We start from the raw sequence: 23,502 nt of genomic DNA on the forward strand, positions 1-23,502 counted from the left end.
TAGCCCTGATTAAACTATTATACTTCCAGTACAGGTGTGTCCCCCCCACACACACATATGTGGGGGCTACATCCCAGGCTCCTGTGTGCCTGTGAATTTGTGTAAAGTGGGGAACACCCTCTAAAAAGTCCCTAAATGCTCCCTCCCCCCCCTCTCGCTCTCTCTCCCTCTCCCCCCCCCCCGGCTCTCTCTTTAACTAGAGTTGAAGCCAAGAGATGGGCTGGAGGCTGGAGGTCGTGCAGGAAAGGTGATGTTGAACTACCCCACAACACATTAGCTGTTAGGCAAGGAGGCTAGGCAGCCTAAACAAAGCCCCACTGTGCCTCATGTCTCTGTGGGGCTTCCTCTGCCCTCACTGAAGTCCTTTTTAGGCTCCAGGAAACATCTCCTTGCAAGTCATGAGGACTCTCCAACTCTCTGGCGCCATTTCCTGGTATAAGTCTATTTATTTAATTATTTCCCGGTGCCAGACGTATATGCTGTCACGCATAAGTGTGCCTGTATTTCATTTTAGTCACCTACTGCATTTGGTGAAATATCAGATGAATCCTAATTATGAAGTTCAAAACACTATTAATCTCTTGCTAACGAATATAATGAGCTAAATACCTGATCACTTAATGTTTTGTTGGTAAATGAGAGACAGAATTATGAGCAAATAACATTTATAAATATCTACTTTAGGTTGGATGTTAAACTGTTCAGGTAGTATAGTCCAAAATTGCATATACTAAGCCACAATTTCTGCTTCCAAATTTCTATTTACAAACCTGAATATGGAAGAAAGCAACTTGGGCTGTGGTCAAGCTTTTTAATGAATCGAATTTGTCCGTTATCCTTAAGGCAAAAGAAGTTTCTTTCCCCAAGCACAAACACACTGGAAACAAGTTGATTGACAGAAACAACACATATATCCAACGCTTGTTCTCCAATGTTTAAAACCCAGTCCACCTAAAGAAAAAATAAAATCAATGTACTTTAATCATATCACAAGGATGGCTCAGACTAAACTAGTTAAATATCTCACTGAAATCAATGGGACATATTTGTTTGTTTTTAAAATGTAACAACCTAGGCTACAATCCTAACCCAATTTACCTGGCAGCATGTCCCATTAAATTCAACAGGACTTACCGTATTTTTCCCTCTATAGGACGCACCTTGTTTTAGAGGGGGAGAACAAGAAGAAAAACATTCTTCCCCTCTCTGCACAGCGCCCCTTCAGCGAAGTGGCAGCAGAAATGGAGCCCCTTCCATTTCTCCTCCCGCTTAGCTGAAGGGGCACTGTGCCTTAGCTGAAGGGGCACCTACCCTTCAGCGAAAGGAACTCCCGCTGTGCTCCGGAGGCTTCAGGAGGCTATCTGGAGAGCGAGAGGGATTGGTGCGCACCGACCCCTCTCACTCTCCAGATATCCTCGGGTTCCTTTCGCTGAAGCCTGGAGAGCAAGACTCTCCTGGCTTCAGCGAAAGGAACCCCAAGCCTCCGGAGCGCGGTGGGAGTGCTCCCTCTGTGTTTGGGAGGCTTCGCGTTGCTTTTGCTGAAGCCAAGGAGCCTGCATTCGCCCCATAAGATGCACACACATTTCCCCTTAATTTTTGGAGGGAGAAATGTGCGTCTTATAGAGCGAAAAATACGGTACTTCCAAGGAGAAAGTAGATCGGCACTGTTGGTTCCCATTTAAATAATTTGCAACGAAGTGCAACTAACTTAGTCTGGATACTACCCATACATAGCTAGCTTTGTTGCAATGGAAGTTATAAATGGAATACAATTGTAAAGGGACTTAAGTACAGGGTGTCATAATCTGCAGTGTAAACCCAGGAGTCAGTATCTTGACTATGTAACATCAGTTCATTTTGTGATTTGTATTGTTTTATTTCTCTTTGTTTTATTGGTTGCCATCAATACCATTCAGTTCAAGAAAGGCAACACTCCATCATGCCAGGAGGAAAATAATAAAGTGCTGTATAGCATGCATCCCATTGGTACAAATCAAAGAAGATAGTGCCTCTGGTATAAATAATGTGAAGTGGGGCGTTTGCTTCCTTGCCCCATAACAACAGCAACAGTGCTTCAATAAAAGCTACATTTTAAATGCTTTCAGCATCTCAAAACTTAGCTGCTCTCTTGCCCCCAGTTTCCTTATGTGATTTTCTTTTTTCAGGAAAATCAAACACAAACATCATTGCTGGGCTGGGGACAGTATCAACAGAAGTCCATTAATAGAGCTGAATTCTTCACAACTGTAAGTTAATATTTTAAATCCTTTAGTATTTACGGAGCATCACTGATTATCCATAAGAAGCAGCAAATTTACCACAAGCCTTTTTCCTGAGCCACGCTTTTGTTGCTCATTTTCTTGGGTCTCAGCATCTTTTGCAAATGCAAGCACTTGGTACCTATTGAAAAAACAAACAGTATCTCTTAAAAGTTTTTAATACTTTCATATTGGGAAATTACTTCAGAGTGCATAAAAAACCTGATTTAAACCTATTTTCAAGACTCCCATCCTTTATTCTTATGAGATGGAATAACTGCATTTGCAAGTTTGACTCTTAACAAATAATTTAAAATGTGTCTTGCCGGATAGCCCTCATAATCAATCAATTCAGTTTACTGCGTTTTAGCAAACAGGCATTACACACATAAAAATAATAACAACAATACTGCTACTAATAGTGGTTTACAATTCTATTCCCCAACCTTTAGAGGCTAAATCATTTCCCATAGCGCCTTTAAATTTTGTTACACGAATCTGTAGATCCTTAATAAGAAATTTGGATGTTCTATAGGAGATATACTTCTCTACATCAGAACAATAGAAAACAGGTCTTTACAAGAGAGAGCCTTCCCTTCTGCATGCTTAACAATGGGTGGATGTAGTTGTTTCTAAGATCATTATAAAAAGGGCATTCAATGAGTACATGAGTTGTGTCTTCTATTGACACAGAGTTACAGCTGCAAATATATATTTTTACATATTTACATCTTTAATGAGAATATTGACTTATTTGATTTCCAGCCAAACATTCTTTTCAACAAATACATTGCACGAGCAAAATAAAGTTTTTTAATTGGCTGGGTGGGTATGTTTACTTGTTTTTATCTTAGGGGAGGTAAAGGTTTTAAATGTTTTCTATTGTTGATATTGGAGAAGTGCTGTATGGAAAGGCAGACTATAAATATTTTAAACAAACAAACATGTGCAAACAAACATGTTTACTCATTTCCCCCTACACTATGGGTTGGATCCAGTCAGTCATGCTCAGAATGGACCCAATGGAATCAATGGAACATTAGTCTGAGCATGACTATGACTGGATCTAACCCCATGGTTATGTGCAGAAAACATCTAAAGCAGCTCTTGGACATTTGGGGATAGGAGTGAAAATGAGGTGTTTCTGTACTTTTTTTAGTACTCACTGCTGTTGGAATTTCTAGGATACCTAGATGTAATCACTGCCAAAACGAGTTGCCTACCTGAGCAGACCATTAAATCAGTACAGTGTTTTTTGTTTCAGATGCATCCTCCCTAATACTTGACCATTTTGATGTAAGTAAACAGTAAAGGGCAACAAATACAAAATAAAATGTTACATGTTTGACATCTCTACGTACTTGTAACTCTCAACTTGCCGGCAGGAAGAGACAGTAATGAAGGAATCTGTTCGAGAGCTATATGTCAGCGGACCAGGAAGAAGAAAACCAGGTAGAAAACGGCCAAATGAATAGCTTTCTTGTTCAAATAACATAAGCATTCCATCCACAGACTGTATACAGATCAAGTCGCGACCTAAATAAAAAGGAAGCAGTGTATAAGGTCTTCCATTTTGCAGGAAAATAGGCTTAAAATTGAATGTACATGCATATTTCCTGAACACACACTACAGAATCACTTGTACATCCTTTGAAGGGTATGTAACTGAACACAACCGACTACTGCAAAATTATTAAATTTATTTACCAATATTTTTCCAGCACAAGAGGCAAATGAAGTTCCTAGGGCAAGGAGTCCCACATTATAACAAAAAAGTCCTCTTGAATGTCTTGCCCTGTGCTGTACCCCAAGTTTCTTACTGTTTCTTATGAAGTGTAAAATTTTATGTTGCTTAGGTTCTTAATACAGTGGTACCTTGGTTTAAGAACAGCTTAGTTTATGAACATCTTGGATTAAGAACGCTGCAAACCCGGAAGTAGGTGTTTTGGTTTGTGAACTTTGCCTTGGAAGAAGAACATGTTTCGCTTCCTGTTGAATGTGTTCCATTTGTAAATTGAGTCCCCCGCTGCTATGGGAAAGCACGCCTTGGTTTAAGAACGCTTTGGTTTAAGAAAGGACTTCCGGAATGGATTAAGTTCATAAACCAAGGTACCACTGTATTGGGATTGTTCCACCCACCTACAGACAACCTCGTGCAACAATGTGTTTTCTGTTTGTGTTACTCTTAGGGAGCAAACCAGGCCTAACAGACCAGGGTCATGCACAACAACAACAACAACAACAACAACAACAACAATTTATTGTTTATACCCCGCCCGTCTGGATAGGTGGGAGGGGGGGGAGTGTTGTTGGCTTTTTTCTGCATCAGGACAGCACTGCTGAGTGACCCAAGAGCCACGGTCTCCCACAAATGCCCCTTTTCACGTTTTCCACTGGCTACCACTAGCAGAAGCACCACCAGCTGCAGCTACTCCAGAGCTCAGGCCTCCACTACACAGAACGCCCCCTTCCCAGCAGAGAGACAGATGTAGTGCACCCTAAGCCAGGCATAGGCAAATTCAGCCCTCCAGATGTTTCGGGACTACAACTCCCATCATCCGTAGCCAACAGGACCAGTGGTCAGGGATGATGGGAGTTGTAGTCCCAAAACATCTGGAGGGCTGAGTTTGCCTATGCCTGCCCTAAGCCGCACAATCAACATTTGAGGGAAAGCGTAGAATTGCAGCCTAGACAATTTAAAATGAAATACCTTATATAAAAAGTTATAGTTCACTTAGAAATTTATCAGTTTGATTTGGTTCATTTATTCAATCTTGAGTCCCTAACATACAAACGAACGTATCTCTCTTTTATGGAAAACTCTTATTGTAGTTGCAACATTGTGCAGTTATATTTCTAATGTTCCAACAAAGGAGATATAGTTTCAAGCAATTCTCAACAAACACATCAAACCTTCCAAATTCAAATAAAACTGCCTCTTCTGAAAGAAAAAAACCTCTTATTAAACATAAGGTGCATTATCTCAAAGTGTAAAAGTTATTTTATTCTTTTACTGACTGTTGATCGGAAACACATTTCCATTATACCAAGAGCTTTAATAAAAAGAGCTAGCAGTCTGAGTTAACAAAATCGTAAATCAGCATATTAAAAAGTATTTCCATCACTTTTAAAAAGAATCCTGTTTCCCTTATTAAACATGAAATAGAATGAAACAGCACATTAATCATGACATCTAAAGGAAGGTAGCTGACCAATGAAAAATAATCTTTTCATATTAGAAAATGTATATATCATTTCTCTTTTACAAAAAATAATCTGAAGTGTAGAAGTCACAGAAGTATAGTCCAAAAACAGTCATATTACAACATCACCATTTAAAAAAAAAAAACCCTCAAAGTAATACCATTTTTTCTTTTGCATTTTCTCTACAACTGTAAGTGATAAAGACCAAATATATCATATCATTAGATTCTACTCCTTTAAGTCTCTGCCTAGAAGTTTCCCTGACAGTTTAAATTTGATTATTTGTTCCCATCACAACACATTAATTCATGATATTTTCAAGTTAGTTTCAGATTTCCAAGTGGTGGTAATTTTAAGACTTTCCTGTTGCTTTAATAGTAAAACTCATCCATCTTTCTAGGAAATGTAAACTCTTTATAGCTTACGCCAATGAACAAATGCTTCCTATTACTAAATTCAATAATTTTAAACAGAATTATAGGTTTAACATGTAGAATTCTTAAAGCATTTTTGAACAGATGAATTGTTTTAGAGTTATGACTTTCCTTAGGTTCCTACAACAGGACACATGTTTTTTAAATTATAGGACAGGATATGTGGCTTCTGTTCAATTTAGATTTTATTGTTTATAACAATAGAAAGCGTTTGTTTATATTTATCTCCATATAAATACATACACTCCTATAAATGCATAGCCAGTTGTTGAAATTTGGAAGAAGAAGAAAAACTTGTTAAATAGCAAGTACTTATCTAATCCAAAAGATTAAATAATATAGCAAAGTTCTTGATTCATAATAGTTCCTCTGACATTCTGATATGTAAGGAATTCAGCTGGGTAAATATGCTAAACCAATCAATAATAATGGTTCAAGTCAACATTTGGTGGATTGCTTAAAGTTCCAGATACAGTGGTACCTCGGGTTACAGACGCTTCAGGTTACAGATACTTCAGGTTACAGACTCCGCTAATCCAGAAATAGTACCTCGGGTTAAGAACTTTGCTTCAGGATGAGAACAGAAATGGTGCGGTGGCAGCGGGAGGCCCCATTAACTAAAGTGGTACCTCAGGTTAAGAACGGACCTCTGGAACGAATTAAGTTCTTAACCCAAGGTACCACTGTACCCTAAACATATGAAAATTCCAACAACATATGAATATTCAAAATTAATCCATGCAAATGTATACAGTACGAAGGAGACTAACAACAAATCTAAATTAATATTTTTTTAGCTGCAATGAACACTCACTATGAACAATATTATTACAGTGATACCTCGGCTTAAGAACAGTCCTGTTTAATATTATTATTATTAATTTATTTATTTATTTATACCCCGCCCATCTGTCTGGGTCCCGCCAGCCACTCTGGGCGGCTTCCAACAAACATAATAATAATAATAATAATAATAATAATAATAATAATAATAATAATAAATTTTTATTTATACCCCGCCCTCCCCAGCCAAGGCCGGGCTCAGGGCGGCTAACAAGCAATAATACAGTGGTGCCTCGCAAGACGAAAATAATTCGTTCCGCGAGTCTTTTCGTCTTGCGATGTTTTTCGTCTTGCGAAGCACGGTCCGTCGCAACTGCGCCTCTTCAAGTGGCTTTAAGAAAAAAGTGCAAGACGTTTTCGTCTTGCGAAGCAAGCCCATAGGGAAATTCGTCTAGCGAAACAACGCAAAACCGAAAAACCCTTTCGTCTAGCGAGTTTTTCGTCTTGTGAGGCATTCGTCTTGCGGGGCACCACTGTAAAAACAAGTTGAATGATTACAACTTAAAATAAAATTAAAATACAACATTAACCTATTAAACATTAAAAGCTTCCCTAAAGAGGGCTGCCTTTAGATGTCTTCTAAAAAAAATTCTCTTTGATATCTGGTGGGAGGGCGTTCCACAGGGTGGGTGCCACTACCGAGAAGGCCCTCTGCCTGGTTCCCTGTAACTTGGCTTTTCACAGAGAGGAAACCGCCAGAAGGCCCTCGGCGCTGGACCTCAGTGTCCGGGCAGAACGATGGAGGTGGAGACGCTCCTCCAGGTATACTGGACCGAGGCCGTTTAGGGCTTTAAAAGTCAGCACCAACACTTTGAATTGTGCTCGGAAACGTACTGGGAGCCAGTGTAGGTCTTTCAAGACTTTCAAGAACAATTCGGTTTACAAACTCCGCAAAACCAGAAATAGTGTCCCGGTTTGCGAACTTTACCTCGGTCTAAGAATGGAAGCCGAATGATGGAAGGGCACCGGTGGCGGGAGGCCTCAGTAGGGAAAGCATGCCTCGGTTTAAGAACGGTTTTGGTTTACGAACAGACTTCTGGAACAGATTACCGTAAGTTCGTAAACCGAGGTGCCACTGCACTATTATTATTAATAGTTTATCAGAAGAATTTCATTGATAGAAAGATAGTGAGAAAAAAACAAAAGAAAAACAAGAATGAAAAAGAGAAAAAAATGCTCAGTTATGTTTCCATACATAAGTATTTGTTGTCGTTTAGTCGTTTAGTTGTGATGTGTATAATCGTATCCTAATACACATATAGTTATCCATAACCTAATACTATGTAATCTCATTCTAAATATCATTATATTTATCCCAAGAAATTATGTGTCTATAATGTGTCCGTTCATATGTTGCCAATATTGTCATGTTGTCAAGCCATTGATTAAGCGGAATCATTTCTCTATTCTTCCAATTCATCAGTATCAGCCTTTTGGCCACTATCATGAACAAAAGTAAGGGGAAATACCCGAAAACCCAAGGTATACAAATAGTGCTACAGAGCATTACAGACATACATTTAAATATGTTGATATTTTAGGAAGCATGCTCTGCATATGAAATATAGAACTGCTTTTTAGTATACAATTTGCTAAACCAATTTCCATGTCTATAAGTATACAATACAAAGATTCAGGATAGTTTTGTACATAAGCATTCTTACTTCTGCTCAGTTATTCTTCTGTTTGTCCCAATCTAATGGATGGTAGCAGGATTTCATTACAGTGGTGCCCCGCAAGACGAAATTAATTCGTTCCGCAAGTTTTGTCGTCTAGCGAATTTTTCGTCTTGCGAATCACGAAATCCCATAGGAATGCATTGAAAATGAATTAATGCGTTCCTATGGTCAAAAAAAGTCCAAACAAAGCCAAATTTGGTACAACAACAGTTTATTAACTGCTCTTTAAAGTCACACATACTGTAAAGAGCAGTTCAAAAATTGAAGGGAAAATAAATTAACTTTATAAACAAAACATGTCTTTGTTTTTAGACAAAGGAAACAAAGTCGCGAGACGTTTTCGTCTTGCGAAACAAGCCCATAGGGAAATTCGTCTTGCGAGGCAAATCGAAAACGGAAAAACCTTTCGTCTAGCGAGTTTTTTGTCTTGCGAGGCATTCATCTTGCGAGGTACCACTGTACAATATCAAACTTCCAACTTTCAAAGAGTGCAACAGAGAGAACAAATTTAAGGACGGACACAAACTTGGGAGTTTGGAAGAGTTGGTGTTCTTAACCAAGGAATAATTTCAGTCCAATGAGAAAATGATTGGTTTCTGTAACCTTCAACACTCCAAGGTATTCCCCCCACAAAAAAAATCAGTTTTAGCTAAATTCAAACATAATTCAAGTTGAACAGTAAATCTACAATCAAACTCAAAATCCTTTTCAATTTAAGACCTCTAGTCTCTATCAATAACACCTGAAAGGGGCCCTCTAGTGTTTTGGCATACATCCTAATGCTTTGCTCTTTTCTTTAAAAAAAAAAAAAGAGTGGGGGAGATATTTCCATTTCCTCTTAAGTTACTGCTGAAGTTAAAGAACATGGGTTACCTGAGTGATACTAGTGACTTCTTCTAGCGATTTTTTCCGTAACAAAATGCCAAAAAAGAAAGGTTTTGCTACCCCATGGAAATAGTGATCATAGTTCTCACCTACTGTCTCATTGGTGTGATTGTTTTGGTCTTCCAAATCAAAACCACATGAATTGAACTTGTGTTCATTTATCTAAAAACAGTGACAGACTTTGGGCTTTCAAATTTCAGCGGCGCCCTGAGCAATGCCAAAATTCAATATCCCCCACCTCTCACCTTCCATTGTTTGTCACTGTTGCAGCACTCTCTGCGCTACCCTCTCGGCTCCATACCCAGCGTGGGTGAACTGTTCGTGCTCCCCTAAATCATAGAATCATACAATTGTAGGGTTGGAAGGGACCCCAAGGGTTAATCCAACCCCCAGTAATGCAGGAATAAATTCGCCTCTGCTAAAAGGATCATAGGATAACATGGTTTGGGTGGGGGACGGTTTTCATTGCCCATCTCCTGCACCCTTCATTTCAGCCCATTCCCACTCCATAACTCAGCCCACATATGCCCACCACCTCTTTGCTAACCTCTGGCCCCGCCTCGCTCCCCATGACAGTTCCTCCATCTTGGCACACACAGGGCAGGAATGAGTCTAGAGATGAAGGTCCAACTCCATTCTTTGCCCACAACTGCCTTGATGATAGATGCGAGGTAAGGGAACAATGGAGTCAGAACAAAACTTTTTAAAATGTGCAACCAGAAACATAATGCAGATTTCCAAAAGTACATTTGTGTGGTTCAAAAGTTCAATTCATTGTTTTGCTGCACAGTGGTGCCTCGCAAGACGAAAAGAATCCATTCTGTGATTCTCTTCGTCTAGCGGTTTTTTCGTCTTGCGAAGCAAGCCCATTGAAGGATTAGCGGATTAGCGCTATTAGCGGCTTATCTGCTAATCGGATCAGCTGATAAGCAGCTTAGCGGCTTAGAAAAAGGGGGGAGGGGAAAAAAACCATCAGGAACTCGCAAGACATTGTCGTCTTGCGAAGCAAGCCCATAGGAAATTCGTTTTGCGAAGCACCTCCAAAACGGAAAACTCTTTCGTCTAGCGAGTTTTCCGTCTTGCGAGGCATTCGTCTTGCGGGGCACCACTGTACTTTATAATGACTGATAACAATGGGACAAGTAAGTAGTTCAGGTTCCTCTAGAATCCCAGATCCTGATTACACCAACCTATTACTCCCTCTCCTGCCACAGACACATTGCACAGAATATTCCATAAAACTCCACAGCACAGAGGAGTTTTATCAGAACTATCAGAGTTCTAAAGGTGGTGCGATGCTAGAAAATATCCAATACAGTCATATCTCGGGTTACGAACGCTGCGGGTTGTGTGTTTTCGGGTTGTGGACCGCGCCGAAACCGGAACTACCGGAACACATTACTTTTGGGTTTTGGCGCTCGCGTATGCGCAGAAACACAAAACGACATCACACGCATGCACAGAAGTGTCGAATCACATCACGCGCATGCGCAGACACAGCACCTCAGGCCGCGAACGCTGCGGGTTGCGAACGTGCCTCCTGCACAAATCATGTTCGCAACCCGAGGTATGACTGTATGACATTCTTAGGGCAAAGTTACATGAACTATTTGTGTCTAAAAGTATAATCACAACACAGCAGCTAGTATTGTACTTAAAAGAAAAGAAACCTCCTTAAAGCTTTTCGACGATTCCACTAAATACAAAAAAGACAGTACTCCAGAACAAAACTGAATTTTAAAAGAGTAATTTTCCTCTGAATTTGTTTCTTGGAACAAAATGGAGACCATGCCCTGCTAACAATCACTGAAAGCAATATTTGCAACCTGCTGCACTGAAGGGGATGAGATTGGAAGCTTCCATTCACAGTTTGTAACAACTACATTTTCAGTATATGGACTAAATGAGAAACTGCAGTTTGTCACAAACTAGCAGTGGAAGCTTCTACTCACCTCTGGTTGGGCAGGATGAGATGAAATGGAGGGTATGCACAAACCCAAAACACAATGGGCCGTTGTTATTTCTCAGCAGACAATGTTTAAAAGCTGTTTATATTAAGGGTTAAGTGCCATTCTGCAAAGAAGTAGTTGATAAATCATAGACCAAATTTATATCTCTGTCTAATTTAAATAGAAGTAAAAGATACACTTAAACCTGCAACATAAAGCTTAGATGATAATCTTTTTTTCTGGACTAGCACCTAATAAAAACCACCCTTGCAAAATTGTGGAAAAGTAAACCCCCAGTCTACCACTCTTATAAGTTTCCTGTTACAAAGCTGCATGGTTTTTACATATGTAGTACTTTGTTATTAAGAAGAATTCTTCCTCATAGCACCTTCTTTGTTGTAAGTCTGAAACATGCTTTGCCTCCAGGCTGAACTATAATAAAAGTAAAATGGATTCAGACATTTGGCTGAGAAAAGCTGGCTTTTCTATAGCCTTTCTTCCCCTTGTAACTTTTTTCTACTGTTTTAAAAATACAATTGTTTTTATTATTTCTCTTTTGTTTTGCTGGATCCATGGATTAACATAAAACAGATGTGTAATTCTGGGAGCGGTTATATATATTTTTAATAGCGTAACAGTCCTTGTGATCCTTACAATGCTACTTGTGTTAAGATTTTTCAGAGGAACCATAAAAATGCTACATCCCATTCAATATTCACTTTCTGAAATAACAAAACCCCAGCTTGTCCCCTTGTTACAATGTGCCATGGCAATGGGCAGATTAAGGGGAGAACAGAGCCCTGACACATTCAGCTGTACCTCGTATACCATGCTTTGCCATATATTTTATATGCATCATCTGATGCGAACCTTTAGCATGGAGTTGCCAAAGATACTTGATTGATTCTCACAATTGGCTGATCCACCGTAACATTTTACTATTATCTTGCCGTGGATCATCATTTCATATTAAAAAATCAACATGTGATAGAGCTACTGCCCGACACAAATTTAGCAAGTTTCAAGTCCACTCAATGATGACAAATCACCAGTATGAATCATTCATACTAAAGATCTCCACTGTGGTGTTGCTTGACAAATTATTTTCATCACATTAAATCCTATAGCTGGTGCAACGAAACCCGTATCGAGTGTAACGTATATTATAAAAGCAAATTAATCACTAATTAAGACTAAAGGAATACCTAGCCATAAGAAATGAAGTCTGCATAGCTAGAGTACAGGTCCTGTATGAATATGCTGGCAGAGCACAAGGAATTGGTTTAACTAATCTTTGTAATGTACTTACAACCTAGTTATTTACACCAGATGTTATACTGAGAATGTACAACAGCACAGAGCTGGTTTTTCTATTCTCCAAAATTCTTGATTTTGGCATTAAGCCTCAGTTGCAAGATAAGAAAGCAAATGGTTACAGCATTGTCGTAACAAAAGGAGAGGCAACTTTTATGACATGTTTGGGGGAGGGGGTTATTGGCTTTCCTTTTTGTTTTGTTTTATTGTGTATTATTTATTATGCTACCTGAGCTTCCAGTGACAGAGCTGGATCCATAAGCATCCCCAAATTCTGAAGCTGCTCCTTCAGATGGAGTGCAACTCCATCCAAGTTCGGCAACTGTCAAATTTCTTAGACACGGGAACCACTCCCCTACAATGCCTCTGTCTTGCCAGGATTCAACCTCAGCTTGTTTCTCCTCATCAGTTTCACTACTGCGTCCAGGAAATGGTCCAGGGACGACATGGCCTCTCCTGACAGACCGCACAGGGGACCTCAGTGGCTCTGAGTACTTAATATCAACTTTAGTTTGTGCAACAGCTACAACCATTCTTGAACAAGGATAGCTTTGCCACAGTGGTCCATACATTGCTAACCTCATGATTAGACCACCATAATGAACTGCATGAGTAGAACACTTTTACCAGGTATGGAAGCTACAACTAAGGCAAAATTAAGCAGCAAGGCTGCCCGGCATTCCGCATGTTGTGGCAAGTGTTGAAAGATCTGCAAGGGGTTCTAACTACCAAGCGAAGTTCACTGTATCGTCGTTGAACTTTACAGCCGTGGACAACCTGAGACCAAGATACCTGGCAGATTGCCTCCCCCAGTACAGACCAAGGCAATGTTTAAGATGTGAGGAGACCCGCTGGGTGACAGCATCCACACTCTGGAATGTTGTCCCTTGGGTTATTCATGAGATAGAGGCAGAAATTACCTTTAAACAGTCATTAAAAATACATGTTTACTATGATTGTTAGTTTATATATAAGGTATGCTGCTCAGTTTTGTTTGTGATATGAAGTTATGTTTTCTTTTTATCCAGTTTAAGACATTTTATTGACTGCTGCTGTATTTTTTATGTAAACTGCTTAGAGGTTTTTATTATATTGTATAAAAAATTGTATAAACACATAAAGTGATCATATTGATAGATTAGGCCATCCCCTCATTCCAGGTGGAGACCAGGACTTCAGCAGGACCTAATGGGACAGGGCTGCTGACCAAGTTAGCAGGGAATCATCAAAAGATCTCAGAAAATAATCTTAATCCATATGCCTCCTGAGATGGACCATATTAATTGATCTTCCATCCCTGTGCAGCTTATGCTCAGCCGTAGAGTCAAAACTGATTAGGCCAACTGAGACATTTCTAGCTCACCCACAGATCATCCATTCACAAACTCTGTACAGAAAACCAGATTCAATGTGCGTCCTGCCACATGTGTTGGTCCTGACACTAATTGAGACACTAACATGCCAACTATGAACTCCTGAACCAGTCCTGATTATTCTGGCACTGTTCACAAGGAGATGTGCACTTTCCTGTACATTCATTGCCTATGACTGAAACAAGGGGCTATAATATATTTTTAAACATTTTTATTTCATTTCAATTCTGGCTGAAACACATCAGAGACCTCTAGTGGTTAAATTTGTTAATGCACATCACGTAAAACTGTAATTCATATTCTACCTTACAGTGGTACCTCGCAAGACGAATGCCTTGCAAGACAGAAAACTTGCAAAACGAAATGGTTTTTGGTTGAGTTGCTTCGCAAGACAATTTTCCCTATGGGCTTGCTTTGCAAGACAGAAACGTCTTGCAAGTTTGTTTCCTTTTTCTTAAAACCGTTAATACAGTTGCGACTTGACTTCGAGGAGCAACTCATAGCACGCGGTGTGGTAGCCTTTTTTGAGGTTTTTGAAAACTTTGGTGATTTTTGAAGCTTTTCCAAAAAATTTCCGACACCGTGCTTCGCAAGACGAAAAGAACTGCAAGACGAAAAGAACTGCAAGACGAAAAAACTCGCGGAACGAATTAATTTCGTCTTGCGAGGCACCACTGTATGTAGTCAAAAGCAGGCTTCTTGCTGTACAACTAATATTAACATGAAAGGATCATATTATGGCCAAAAAACAAGTACAGGAGACTCTCCACTTTAGAAGCTCACCTTACAATTTGTGGAGAATGATGGCAGGGGGCAGAGCTAGTGCACTCATCCTCACATGTTAACAATGTATCAGAAGAACTGATTCACTCTCACATATTCTAGCAAATGTGGCTGCTCTTATACAGTGATACCTCGGGTTAAGTACTTACAGTAGTACCTCGCAAGATGAAAAACTCGCAAGACGAAAGAGTTTTGGGTTTTTTGAGTTGCTTCGCAAGACGAATTTCCCAATGGGCTTGCTTCGCAAGACGAAAATGTCTTGCAAGTTTGTTTTCTTTTTCTTAAAACCGTTAATACCCAGGGTGCATTGCTTGAAGAGGTGCTTCGCAAGACGAAAAATTCGCAAGACGAAAAAACTCACAGAACGAATTAATTTCGTCTTGCGAGGCACCACTGTAATTCGTTCCGGAGGTCCGTACTTAACCTGAAACTCTTCTTAACCTGAAACACCACTTTAGCTAATGGGGCCTTCTGCTACTGCCGCGCCGCTGGAGCACGATTTCTGTTCTCATCCTGAAGCAAAGTTCTTTTTTTAAAAATAAATTTTACTCAAAATTATAACAAAACATATTTTCCAAAAACATATCCTTATTCCCCCCCCCATTTTTCCTCCCCCCATAAAAACCCCGACTTCCCTCAGTTCCAGTCTTTGGTTTCTCCAATAATGCTATTTTCTGCATGTTACAGAGTTGCATAGATCCTCCAACTGTTTAGCTTATTCTTATCAGTAAAAAAATTGTGAATGTTTATTCATGAAGCAAAGTTCTTAACCTGAAGCACTATTTCTGGGTTAGTGGAGTCTGTAACCTGAAGCGTATGTAACCTGAAGCGTATGTAACCTGAGGTACCACTGTAGTTATAAAAAAAAAAATTCTACCTCTAAGGAAATATGACCACAAGATAGGCAAACAGCATCATCCTTTGTACGTAGTAAGGAGGCACTAGTCTCATAATTCACAGTGCAATCCTAACTAAGCCTATTCATAAAGAAGTTCTGCTGAATTCAATGGGACTTACTCCCAGATACGTGGGGTTAGGATTGCAGCGTTAATCACTTTGTCATAAGATGTCCTTGATTCTGCCTCCTAAAACAGTCAAAATCAGGAAGAATCTGCATTTTGCCAAAATTACATATGAGTTCTATAGATAGCATAAAGTAGACCAATAATAATATAGAATTTACCTTTTATGCCTCCAAATGGCCCGTAAGTCATGTTGCAGGCTGTTCTCTGAAGATTGTGTTCGTACATACGCTTTAGCTGATATTGGTTCCCATGGTCAATGTTTCCCAGGCTTCCTATTAAATATAGAGAAGGTATCATATATGTAGGATTTTCCAATTCCTGTGTTAAGTAGATATTGTGCTGTGGTTATATTGCAATTGTAGACTATTGTTTTTATAATGGTAATTATGTTAGGATCAAGATTCCATTGAGTTATACCTTACACTGTAAAAAAGTCATATTTGGAGCAAGCCAGAATGCTATAGTTATTATTTGATTTATTATCAAATGTATATCCTGCCGTTGCTCCCAAAGGAGCCCAGGGCAGCAAACACAAACAATATAACAATTAAAATATATAAAAACAAATTCAATAGAGATGCAGACTGGGAAAGGTCTTTACTTAAGAGGCTTCTGGGACAAGGAAGCTCTTCAGGAGAAGCCAAAAAGACAGCAAAGACAGCACCTGTCTAATATTTAACAGGATGGCATGTCAAAGCGTATATACATATCAAATGACCTAAGCAAAGTGAGATACATTTCCCTCAGACAATATAATTGCAATGCCAACATTTTGACGTTAAGGAACCTCTTTCTGTTTTTCTACCCCTTATCGCCACATGTCCTTTACACTCTGTCAAGACAGGAGAGCACATCTGTTTACCAGCCATTTGGCATACCCATGGTGAAAATATAACCTCAACATATATTATTACTGTACTATATTCATTATTTTGGAACTCAGCTGTCTGATATGAATTTATATTTTATTATCATTTTTACATATTGCGGCCTTCCACAAGACTAAGCTTTCTTGTTGGTGCTGCAGTTCTTGTGGTTAAGATACATATTTGCTACTTATGGCATTGGCCTCTGCCAAATAAGGAAAGCAAACCTGGAAGCCTACAGAACCGCTAAAATACTGCCATTTACTAGCAGGTTAGTTGTTCATTTAAAACGACTTGCATGCTATTCATTGTCATAGTTACTGTTCTGTTAAAAAAAAAAGGACTAAGCAAATACATCCTCAAGCTTTATTCCTCATTGCCAGGACTCCCCTATTATGTTCTCCAGTTATATTCTCTTTCAGGTCTTTAAACCAAACTCCTTGGTGAGCTTGGGCCATCCTATTTATGGCCCTTTTCTAGGTATTATACCTTTCATCACTTCAGACATGCCACTGGAAAACTATGGTGTGCATAGGATGCTGATCACTGGGCTGCTGTCAGAGCAAACTGTACGTATTTTAATTGCTGGTTCTAAATGTGTTTTGATGTATTTTAACTATTGCTTTTACCTAGTTTGTTTTTATTACTTTGTATTTATTTGACAAAAGTTACTTTTCAGTAGCATAGATACAAAGAGACAAAATGGGCGAGGACCAATCCCATACTATACACCTTTTTATAATTTCAAAATTAACTTGGTATTAGCAGATCAGAATATGCATTTTTTTTACTTGTACAGAGAATAGAGAAAGAGAAAAAGTTGTCACAATAATCTGAAGAGCCCCCCTTTTTTACCTGAGACAGCATATACACACAATTTTTTAGGGTGTAATACAGCCAGATGTAACAGTTCTATACCACTGCAAAGGAAGAAAAGAATAGAAAATATGAGTCAACCGTTAAGAAAAGTACATTACTCTGAGGCTAATAAACTATCAACAATTCTAGTAAACTTTGTTTAAGAACCTGTGCTATTTAGCAGACATGAAAGAGTTTTCACACTCTATATTTTTGACATGTTTGTATATGCGTGTTTATGCCTGTCAAATTATTAGAAACTTTTAAAATATATATTGTCTTCACGAGTATTAGGAATAAAATGCTCGCTTATCCTTTTATGATATGCATGCAAGACAGTTGCCTTTCTACAAGAAGATAGAGGACACCAGGGACAGATCTACAGTATTGAAACAAGTACCCAGTTGTAGACACCAATGGCAAACATGCAATATTCTTTGAAAAGACTGAAAAAAGAGCGAGCTTGCTTGCAAACTGGTGTATATTAATTACATTATGCTTTCTTCAGCACTTATTTATTATTGTCATCAATTATTTTAATATTTAAAGTGCCCTCCAGATGAGGGCATCTGGAAATTTTAAGTGCCATGGTTTTTCAGACAGCTGCCCTTTATCTAGATCCTGGTGTTCCAGTTGAAGTAGCTTCAGTATCTTTAAACTACCACCACTGGGTTACCTGAGAACCATCTTGCACCATAGAAGAGGATGTAGTTTTTAAAAAAAAAAAGTTTTGTTTTTTGGTAGCCTGCCTTTGATAGCCTATTTGTAACAAAGCTATTTAAACTGCTTTATGAAGTTTGCCTCAAAAGTTGAATACATACCATAATTAATTAAAAAGATAAGTATTATACTTGGTTCAGATATAATGACCTTGGGGATTGGGAAAATGCCACAGAAGGACAACTAAAAAAAACACACAAATGTCCCAAAATCCATATTTTGAATCTATATATATAATTGTTCCAATTTAACCCCAAGGCACTTCATAAAATAAACCAGGTCAATCCTTAGAGAGTAAATTGACTCCAATGATAAACTCACTCAGAGTTTCCCAATTAATAAGATCATTAGCGGCAACACTGACTGTTTACTTACGAAACAAATTTTCCTACTTCCACTTGAAGTATTGGCTCAGGTAACTGCACTTCCAAGAGCAAATCTTCAGCTTGCGCAGCATCTCCAGGTTTTATAGGATGGGGATTGTAGATTCTAAGGAACCCTGTATAACTGCCCACAATTATTTTATCTGAAAAACAAACATATTCAATTACTAAGTGAAGCTTACACAATTGAAAATGTGGTGACTCATTATTCCTACACAGGATGGAACTTTAAGGTTGCAATGCAATGTATGCTTCCTTGGGAATAAGCTCTACTGAAGTCTGTGGAACTTGCATGTAAACACGGACCGCATCAAGTTGCATTTAGAGTTCCAGAATTAAATATCAATTCTAAGCACATCTCCTCAAAATTAAACCTTTTTAAGCTTAACAGAAAGTGTTTCCCACTAAATATGCTTGGGAGTGCACCCTCTGTGTAGAGTTTCACAATAATTTTAGTCCGTTTACCTTGTCCACTGCTGCTATTGTCAACATTTGCAACACATAAGCATCCTTGATCAAATTCTTCTTTGTTGCCCACCACTGTAGACCACCAGTCACGGGCTTTAAATAAAGACATTCTCCTTCAGCCCTAGTGAGAGGGGAGAAAACAAGGTGATGTAAAATTAAACTAATTTCACATTCCAGAGGGGCTTCAAAAGCAATTTGAGATACACTATAGATCCAGGCAGGGGGCATGAATTAGAAGCCTGTGTGCATTCACGGGGTAAAGGAATTATAAATCATGGCCACATACAGCACATACTAACAATATACGCCACTAAATGCTAACAACTAGTTGCTTTATTCTTATTTATTAAATGAGAAGTTTAATGACAGTATGATCAAAGCAAACAATGGGCACTGTGCTGTCCATGGAACAGTGACCATTGCAGTTAGGTAGAATAAGCTATAATAATGTATATTTATCTCTCAAACAGACTAGTAGAACAATCTATCTTGTGCAATTAAAATTTCCTTCAAAATCACCTGGGACAAACAAACAGAAAAAGCCCAGCAGGAGCTGCTAATATTTCTATGTCATTCTTTAATCACAGTATCCATAGGGCCATGTATGAAGCTCAATTTATGCAATAGAACTTTCCTGCCCCTCTTTCCCACTGTGGCCTTGCAAGGCTGTTCCTGAAGGTTGATGGCCACTCTGGAACAGGACTCAACATGATATAAAGGGCTGCATTTGGAAAGGTAGATCAGCAACATATTATCCAAAGGTGTGCGTTCTGCTTAAGTGCACAGCTATTTTGCAGCTTAGCATATGTACACTTGTAGGTGCTATATAATAAATAATTGCAATTCACTTTATTTCCAGTGTTCAGTCTGTGAATGCCATTACTTATGTAGCCAAAATAGTACATAAATGAAGTCACACATCCATGAGAGGGAGGAATCTGTAAGACTGAGAGAACACCAATGTTTGCAGAAATACAAAATATTTTTACGATAAAAGATGGGGTGGGGACAAACCCACAGACAATCCAATGAGGACTGAGCCATGGGATGCTGACTGGCTGACAGTGAGTAGGAGTGGAGAGGAGCATCATGGCAATGATGAAATAGGAATGAAGCAATATACAGGCAGGCATTTATTCCTCTACTTTAATCGCCTTGAATTGCCCTTATGACACAAGCTAAGGAACTGAATCCAGTCAGACACAAATAGGTTGCACTAATACCTGCCTGCAGTTAACTGGAACGCAGTAAAGGAAAAGAGGCTAGAGATTTAGTAATCCTTGCCTTAGCTTAGCAACACTAGGTTACACACATTAATGCACGTATTTACAGCAATGCATGCTAAAAACACAATTTGCCAGCTTCTTCAGTACTCTTATTGCACACTGGAAAGATCTAAGGTAGGGAGAGATAACATTTTGCATAAATCTCTAAAGCACAATAAATGTCTCTAGGCAAATACAGCGAACGTATCACTTGTTTCAAAAGATTGCAAAAAACTTTTAGGAAATTGCTCAGTTTTCAGTTAATGGCCTGAACATTCTGAGTGAAACAGCAATGTCCACCACATAGAGGTATTCCCTAGACCCTGGTGTTGTAGAAATAGTACACACAGGTATATCTTCTTTCCCGTGCATGAGTTTTGTTGCCATTATGCTTATTTATCCCTGCAGCCCAACCCAAAGCATTTGTACTGAGAATTTGCACCGAGTTCCATGGGACAGATTTGCAGGAAAGTGTACACAGAACCGCAACCTCAAGGAGGTAGTCCTATGCGCTGTTACTTGTGAGCTCACCTGGACACACTGAACGGGTTGCAAGGCTGCAGCCTTTTATGCACACTTCCTACCTTGGGAAGTGAGACTGGCGGCATCTCTGAGAAAAAGTGCAAAGGGCAAGGCTGTGCAATGTCTCCAGCAGCAGATCTTCTACTTTGCACAGTACAAGACATGAGATCGTGCTCATTTTATTTACTGATTATTAAATTCATTGAATTTGTATATTGCTGTTCAACTGAAGATCTCAGGTCTGGTTCACGGCATAGACACACAAGATAAAAACACAAAATACGTAACAGTAACGAAAACACAACACTCCTCCAAGCACATTTGAAAGGATGTAGGGCGTTAACTTACCTGACTATTCCCAACATTGGGAAACCCTTTTCTTCTCCCCACCTGCGCCCTCCTCCCGCAGATCCACAGCAGGGAGCCGGGTGCGCATTAAGGCGAGCGCCTCATCCCGAGACTCCCTCACGGGCCGCAAGAGCGCCGTTTGCCTGTCACGGGGGCCGAGACAGGGCGCCGACGTCCTTGTCACAAGCACCCTCTCGCGGCGCTACCTTTGGGGCAGGAGGATGCTAACGGGACCCATGAGGGAGATAAGCAAAGACGCAAATAAAGAGAGAGAGAGATGGATAGGGGAGCGGGAGGGGGGGACTACCCCAAGCAGAAGCTGTTATTACAAGGAAGGAATGGGGGGTGTCTGTTGGTAAACGGGGCGCGCGGGGGAAGAACGCCTCAGGTACTCCCTAGCCAGCCCTGCCCGCCGCCATTTTTGCTCCCGTTGTCATAGCGCCTCAGCAACCAACGCCGACCCCGCCCCCTCCTGCCGTCCGAGAAAGGCGCTGAGGAGAGCGGAAACGTTACAGCAGCTGCGTTCTAAGAGACGCAGAGCATGCTGGGGGATGTAGTCTCGGCGAGCTTCCGGTTGGACTGTACTATTAGGAGGAGAGGAAGCGCCCAGCGTCCGTCTCCATCCCCTGTCGCGCCTAGCGGCGTAAAAGGACCAACCTCCCTCCGCAACCTCCTCTCCTAATTGCCGACGTTTTGTCTCGAGGAGGAGAGAGAGAAAAGAGGGCCACCACCCCCGTCCCGTAAGTCGGAATGGTTTCTCCCGCCTCAACTGTCAAGAGAGAGCGCGCGTGGGGCCAACGGCCGCTCATCTCGGCGGTTGGCGGTGGCGCATGCGCGCTCGCCCGCTCTCGCCGCCGACGGAGAGGGAGAGAGAGGAAGGCGACCGGCTGAGAGGAAGACCGGCGTGAGGCTGTGCGGGGCACTTGCCCGCCTCCGCCACCTGAACGTAAGGCTTCTTCTCCCTCTGGGTTTCCCCCTCACCCCGCGAGGCCGGAGCGTGGCGAGAGGTTTCCGCCGCCATGGACAAGAGCGCCGTGGCCAGGATGGGAGCGGTGGCCAGCGCCAGCGTGTGCGCCCTGGTCGGCGGGGTGGTCCTGGCCCAGTACATCTTCACCATAAAGAAGAAGACGGGCAGGAAGACCAAGATTATAGAGATGGTAGGAGCGCGCTGCCGAGGCGCTGTTTACTCGGGAGTAAAGCCCCGCTGCCATCGCAGCGCTTCGAGCGGTTGCTTTTCGGTTTTCGTTACCCCCCCCCCTTCTCGCGGTCAAGCGGTGTATAAGTTTTCTGAAATAAACAAATAATTGGTCTCCCGTCAAACTCAATTCAGGGACACCTGAGAAAAAAAGGGGGGGAGAGAGAGAGACAGCTGTATGAGAGCATCAGTGCCTGCATGTAGGTCCAAACTGCTAGCCAACTGGGGCTGTGTGTCAGAAACCAGGGGGCATGAGGAATAGAGTAGGTTTTCCTGGAAGAAAGCATGGCAGGTTGCCTGGAACGCTGAACAGCAACAGCACTCCACACTGCCAAATTTTAGAAGAAGAAGAAGAAGAAGAAGAGTTTGGATTTGATATCCCGCCTTTCACTCCCTTTAAGGAGTCTCAAAGCGGCTAACATTCTCCTTTCCCTTCCTCCCCCACAACAAACACTCTGTGAGGTGAGTGGGGCTGAGAGACTTTTACTGCATGTCCTTTTTGTATTCTCCAAATTCTACATTTATAGGGTCCTCCTTGTTCTGTAATCATCCCCCCAGATGTGAGCAGCCAATTTATGAGTGCCATCAAAGCTCCCAAACTTTCAGAGGGGTTTTGGTGAGTCCATGACTCCTAATATAGGAGGACTGAGATTCTTCTCATTGTTGAGCTCCCTTTCTTCCTCCCTCAGTACCCATTTCTTTCTTAGCTCGCCTCTGCGTTATATCCCAGAAAGTGTTCCCTGTCAATTGCTGCTGTATGTCCTACACTGAGGCAATGCTTCATTTTCTAAATAGCTTTTCTTTCCAAATCTATTCTATTCCTTTTGCTTCTCCCCCCTCCATTACTGCTCTCCTGCAGAAAGGAAAGGCACCCACCCACCACTGAGAGACTCCAAGGAGATGAGGTTTAAGCTGTATCAAGCCTCTAACAAGACCTAACGCAGCCCACCTCTGACAATATCACAAAATCCACAATTGTAGCCAAAATATAATTTGTGCATTCTATTCCTTGATGTTGTTAGATAAGTATGCTGTTACCAGTTTGATTCTAATTGCAGAGGTTGAAACATCCACAGCATAGATTATAGCTTTTATTGGGTCTCCTTATTTATTTGTTCTATTTGCTCCGT

General features: G+C 40.6%; 1 protein-coding gene and 2 long non-coding RNA genes across 5 annotated transcripts in view; 1 reads left to right on the plus strand and 2 right to left on the minus strand.

Annotated features, from left to right (window-relative positions):
* Window positions 1-22,404, minus strand: part of BBS9 (Bardet-Biedl syndrome 9) — a gene marked incomplete at its 3' end in the record, with an annotated part of 242,334 nt that extends 219,930 nt beyond the window's left edge. Inside the window, exons 1-8 of one of the 3 annotated variants that reach the window (XM_082192767.1) lie at window positions 21,178-22,401; window positions 19,040-19,163; window positions 18,567-18,717; window positions 17,469-17,533; window positions 15,906-16,019; window positions 3,620-3,794; window positions 2,319-2,400; window positions 771-951 (exon numbers count right to left, since the gene is read on the minus strand). In XM_082192767.1, the coding sequence (XP_082048893.1) occupies window positions 771-951; window positions 2,319-2,400; window positions 3,620-3,794; window positions 15,906-16,019; window positions 17,469-17,533; window positions 18,567-18,717; window positions 19,040-19,151 (880 nt within the window). In that variant the 5' untranslated portion in view covers window positions 19,152-19,163; window positions 21,178-22,401. Of the gene's footprint in view, window positions 1-770; window positions 952-2,318; window positions 2,401-3,619; window positions 3,795-15,905; window positions 16,020-17,468; window positions 17,534-18,566; window positions 18,718-19,039; window positions 19,164-20,269; window positions 20,291-21,177 lie in introns of those variants that run through there. The other 2 variants (XM_082192765.1, XM_082192766.1) reach the window with 2 other exon arrangements.
* LOC309515289 overlaps window positions 1-23,502 on the plus strand; it is a 235,309-nt gene that overhangs the window by 110,490 nt on the left and 101,317 nt on the right. The window lies entirely within an intron of this gene.
* LOC309515290 lies at window positions 14,136-14,709 on the minus strand. The gene is made up of 2 exons (XR_014212400.1): window positions 14,615-14,709; window positions 14,136-14,244 (listed from the first exon to the last, which is right to left on the minus strand). It is a non-coding gene; the product is annotated as an uncharacterized lncRNA (long non-coding RNA).

This window comes from Podarcis vaucheri, assembly GCF_965113315.1.
Source record: "Podarcis vaucheri genome assembly, chromosome: 12".
In the NCBI taxonomy this organism is placed as follows: Eukaryota; Metazoa; Chordata; class Lepidosauria; order Squamata; family Lacertidae; genus Podarcis; species Podarcis vaucheri.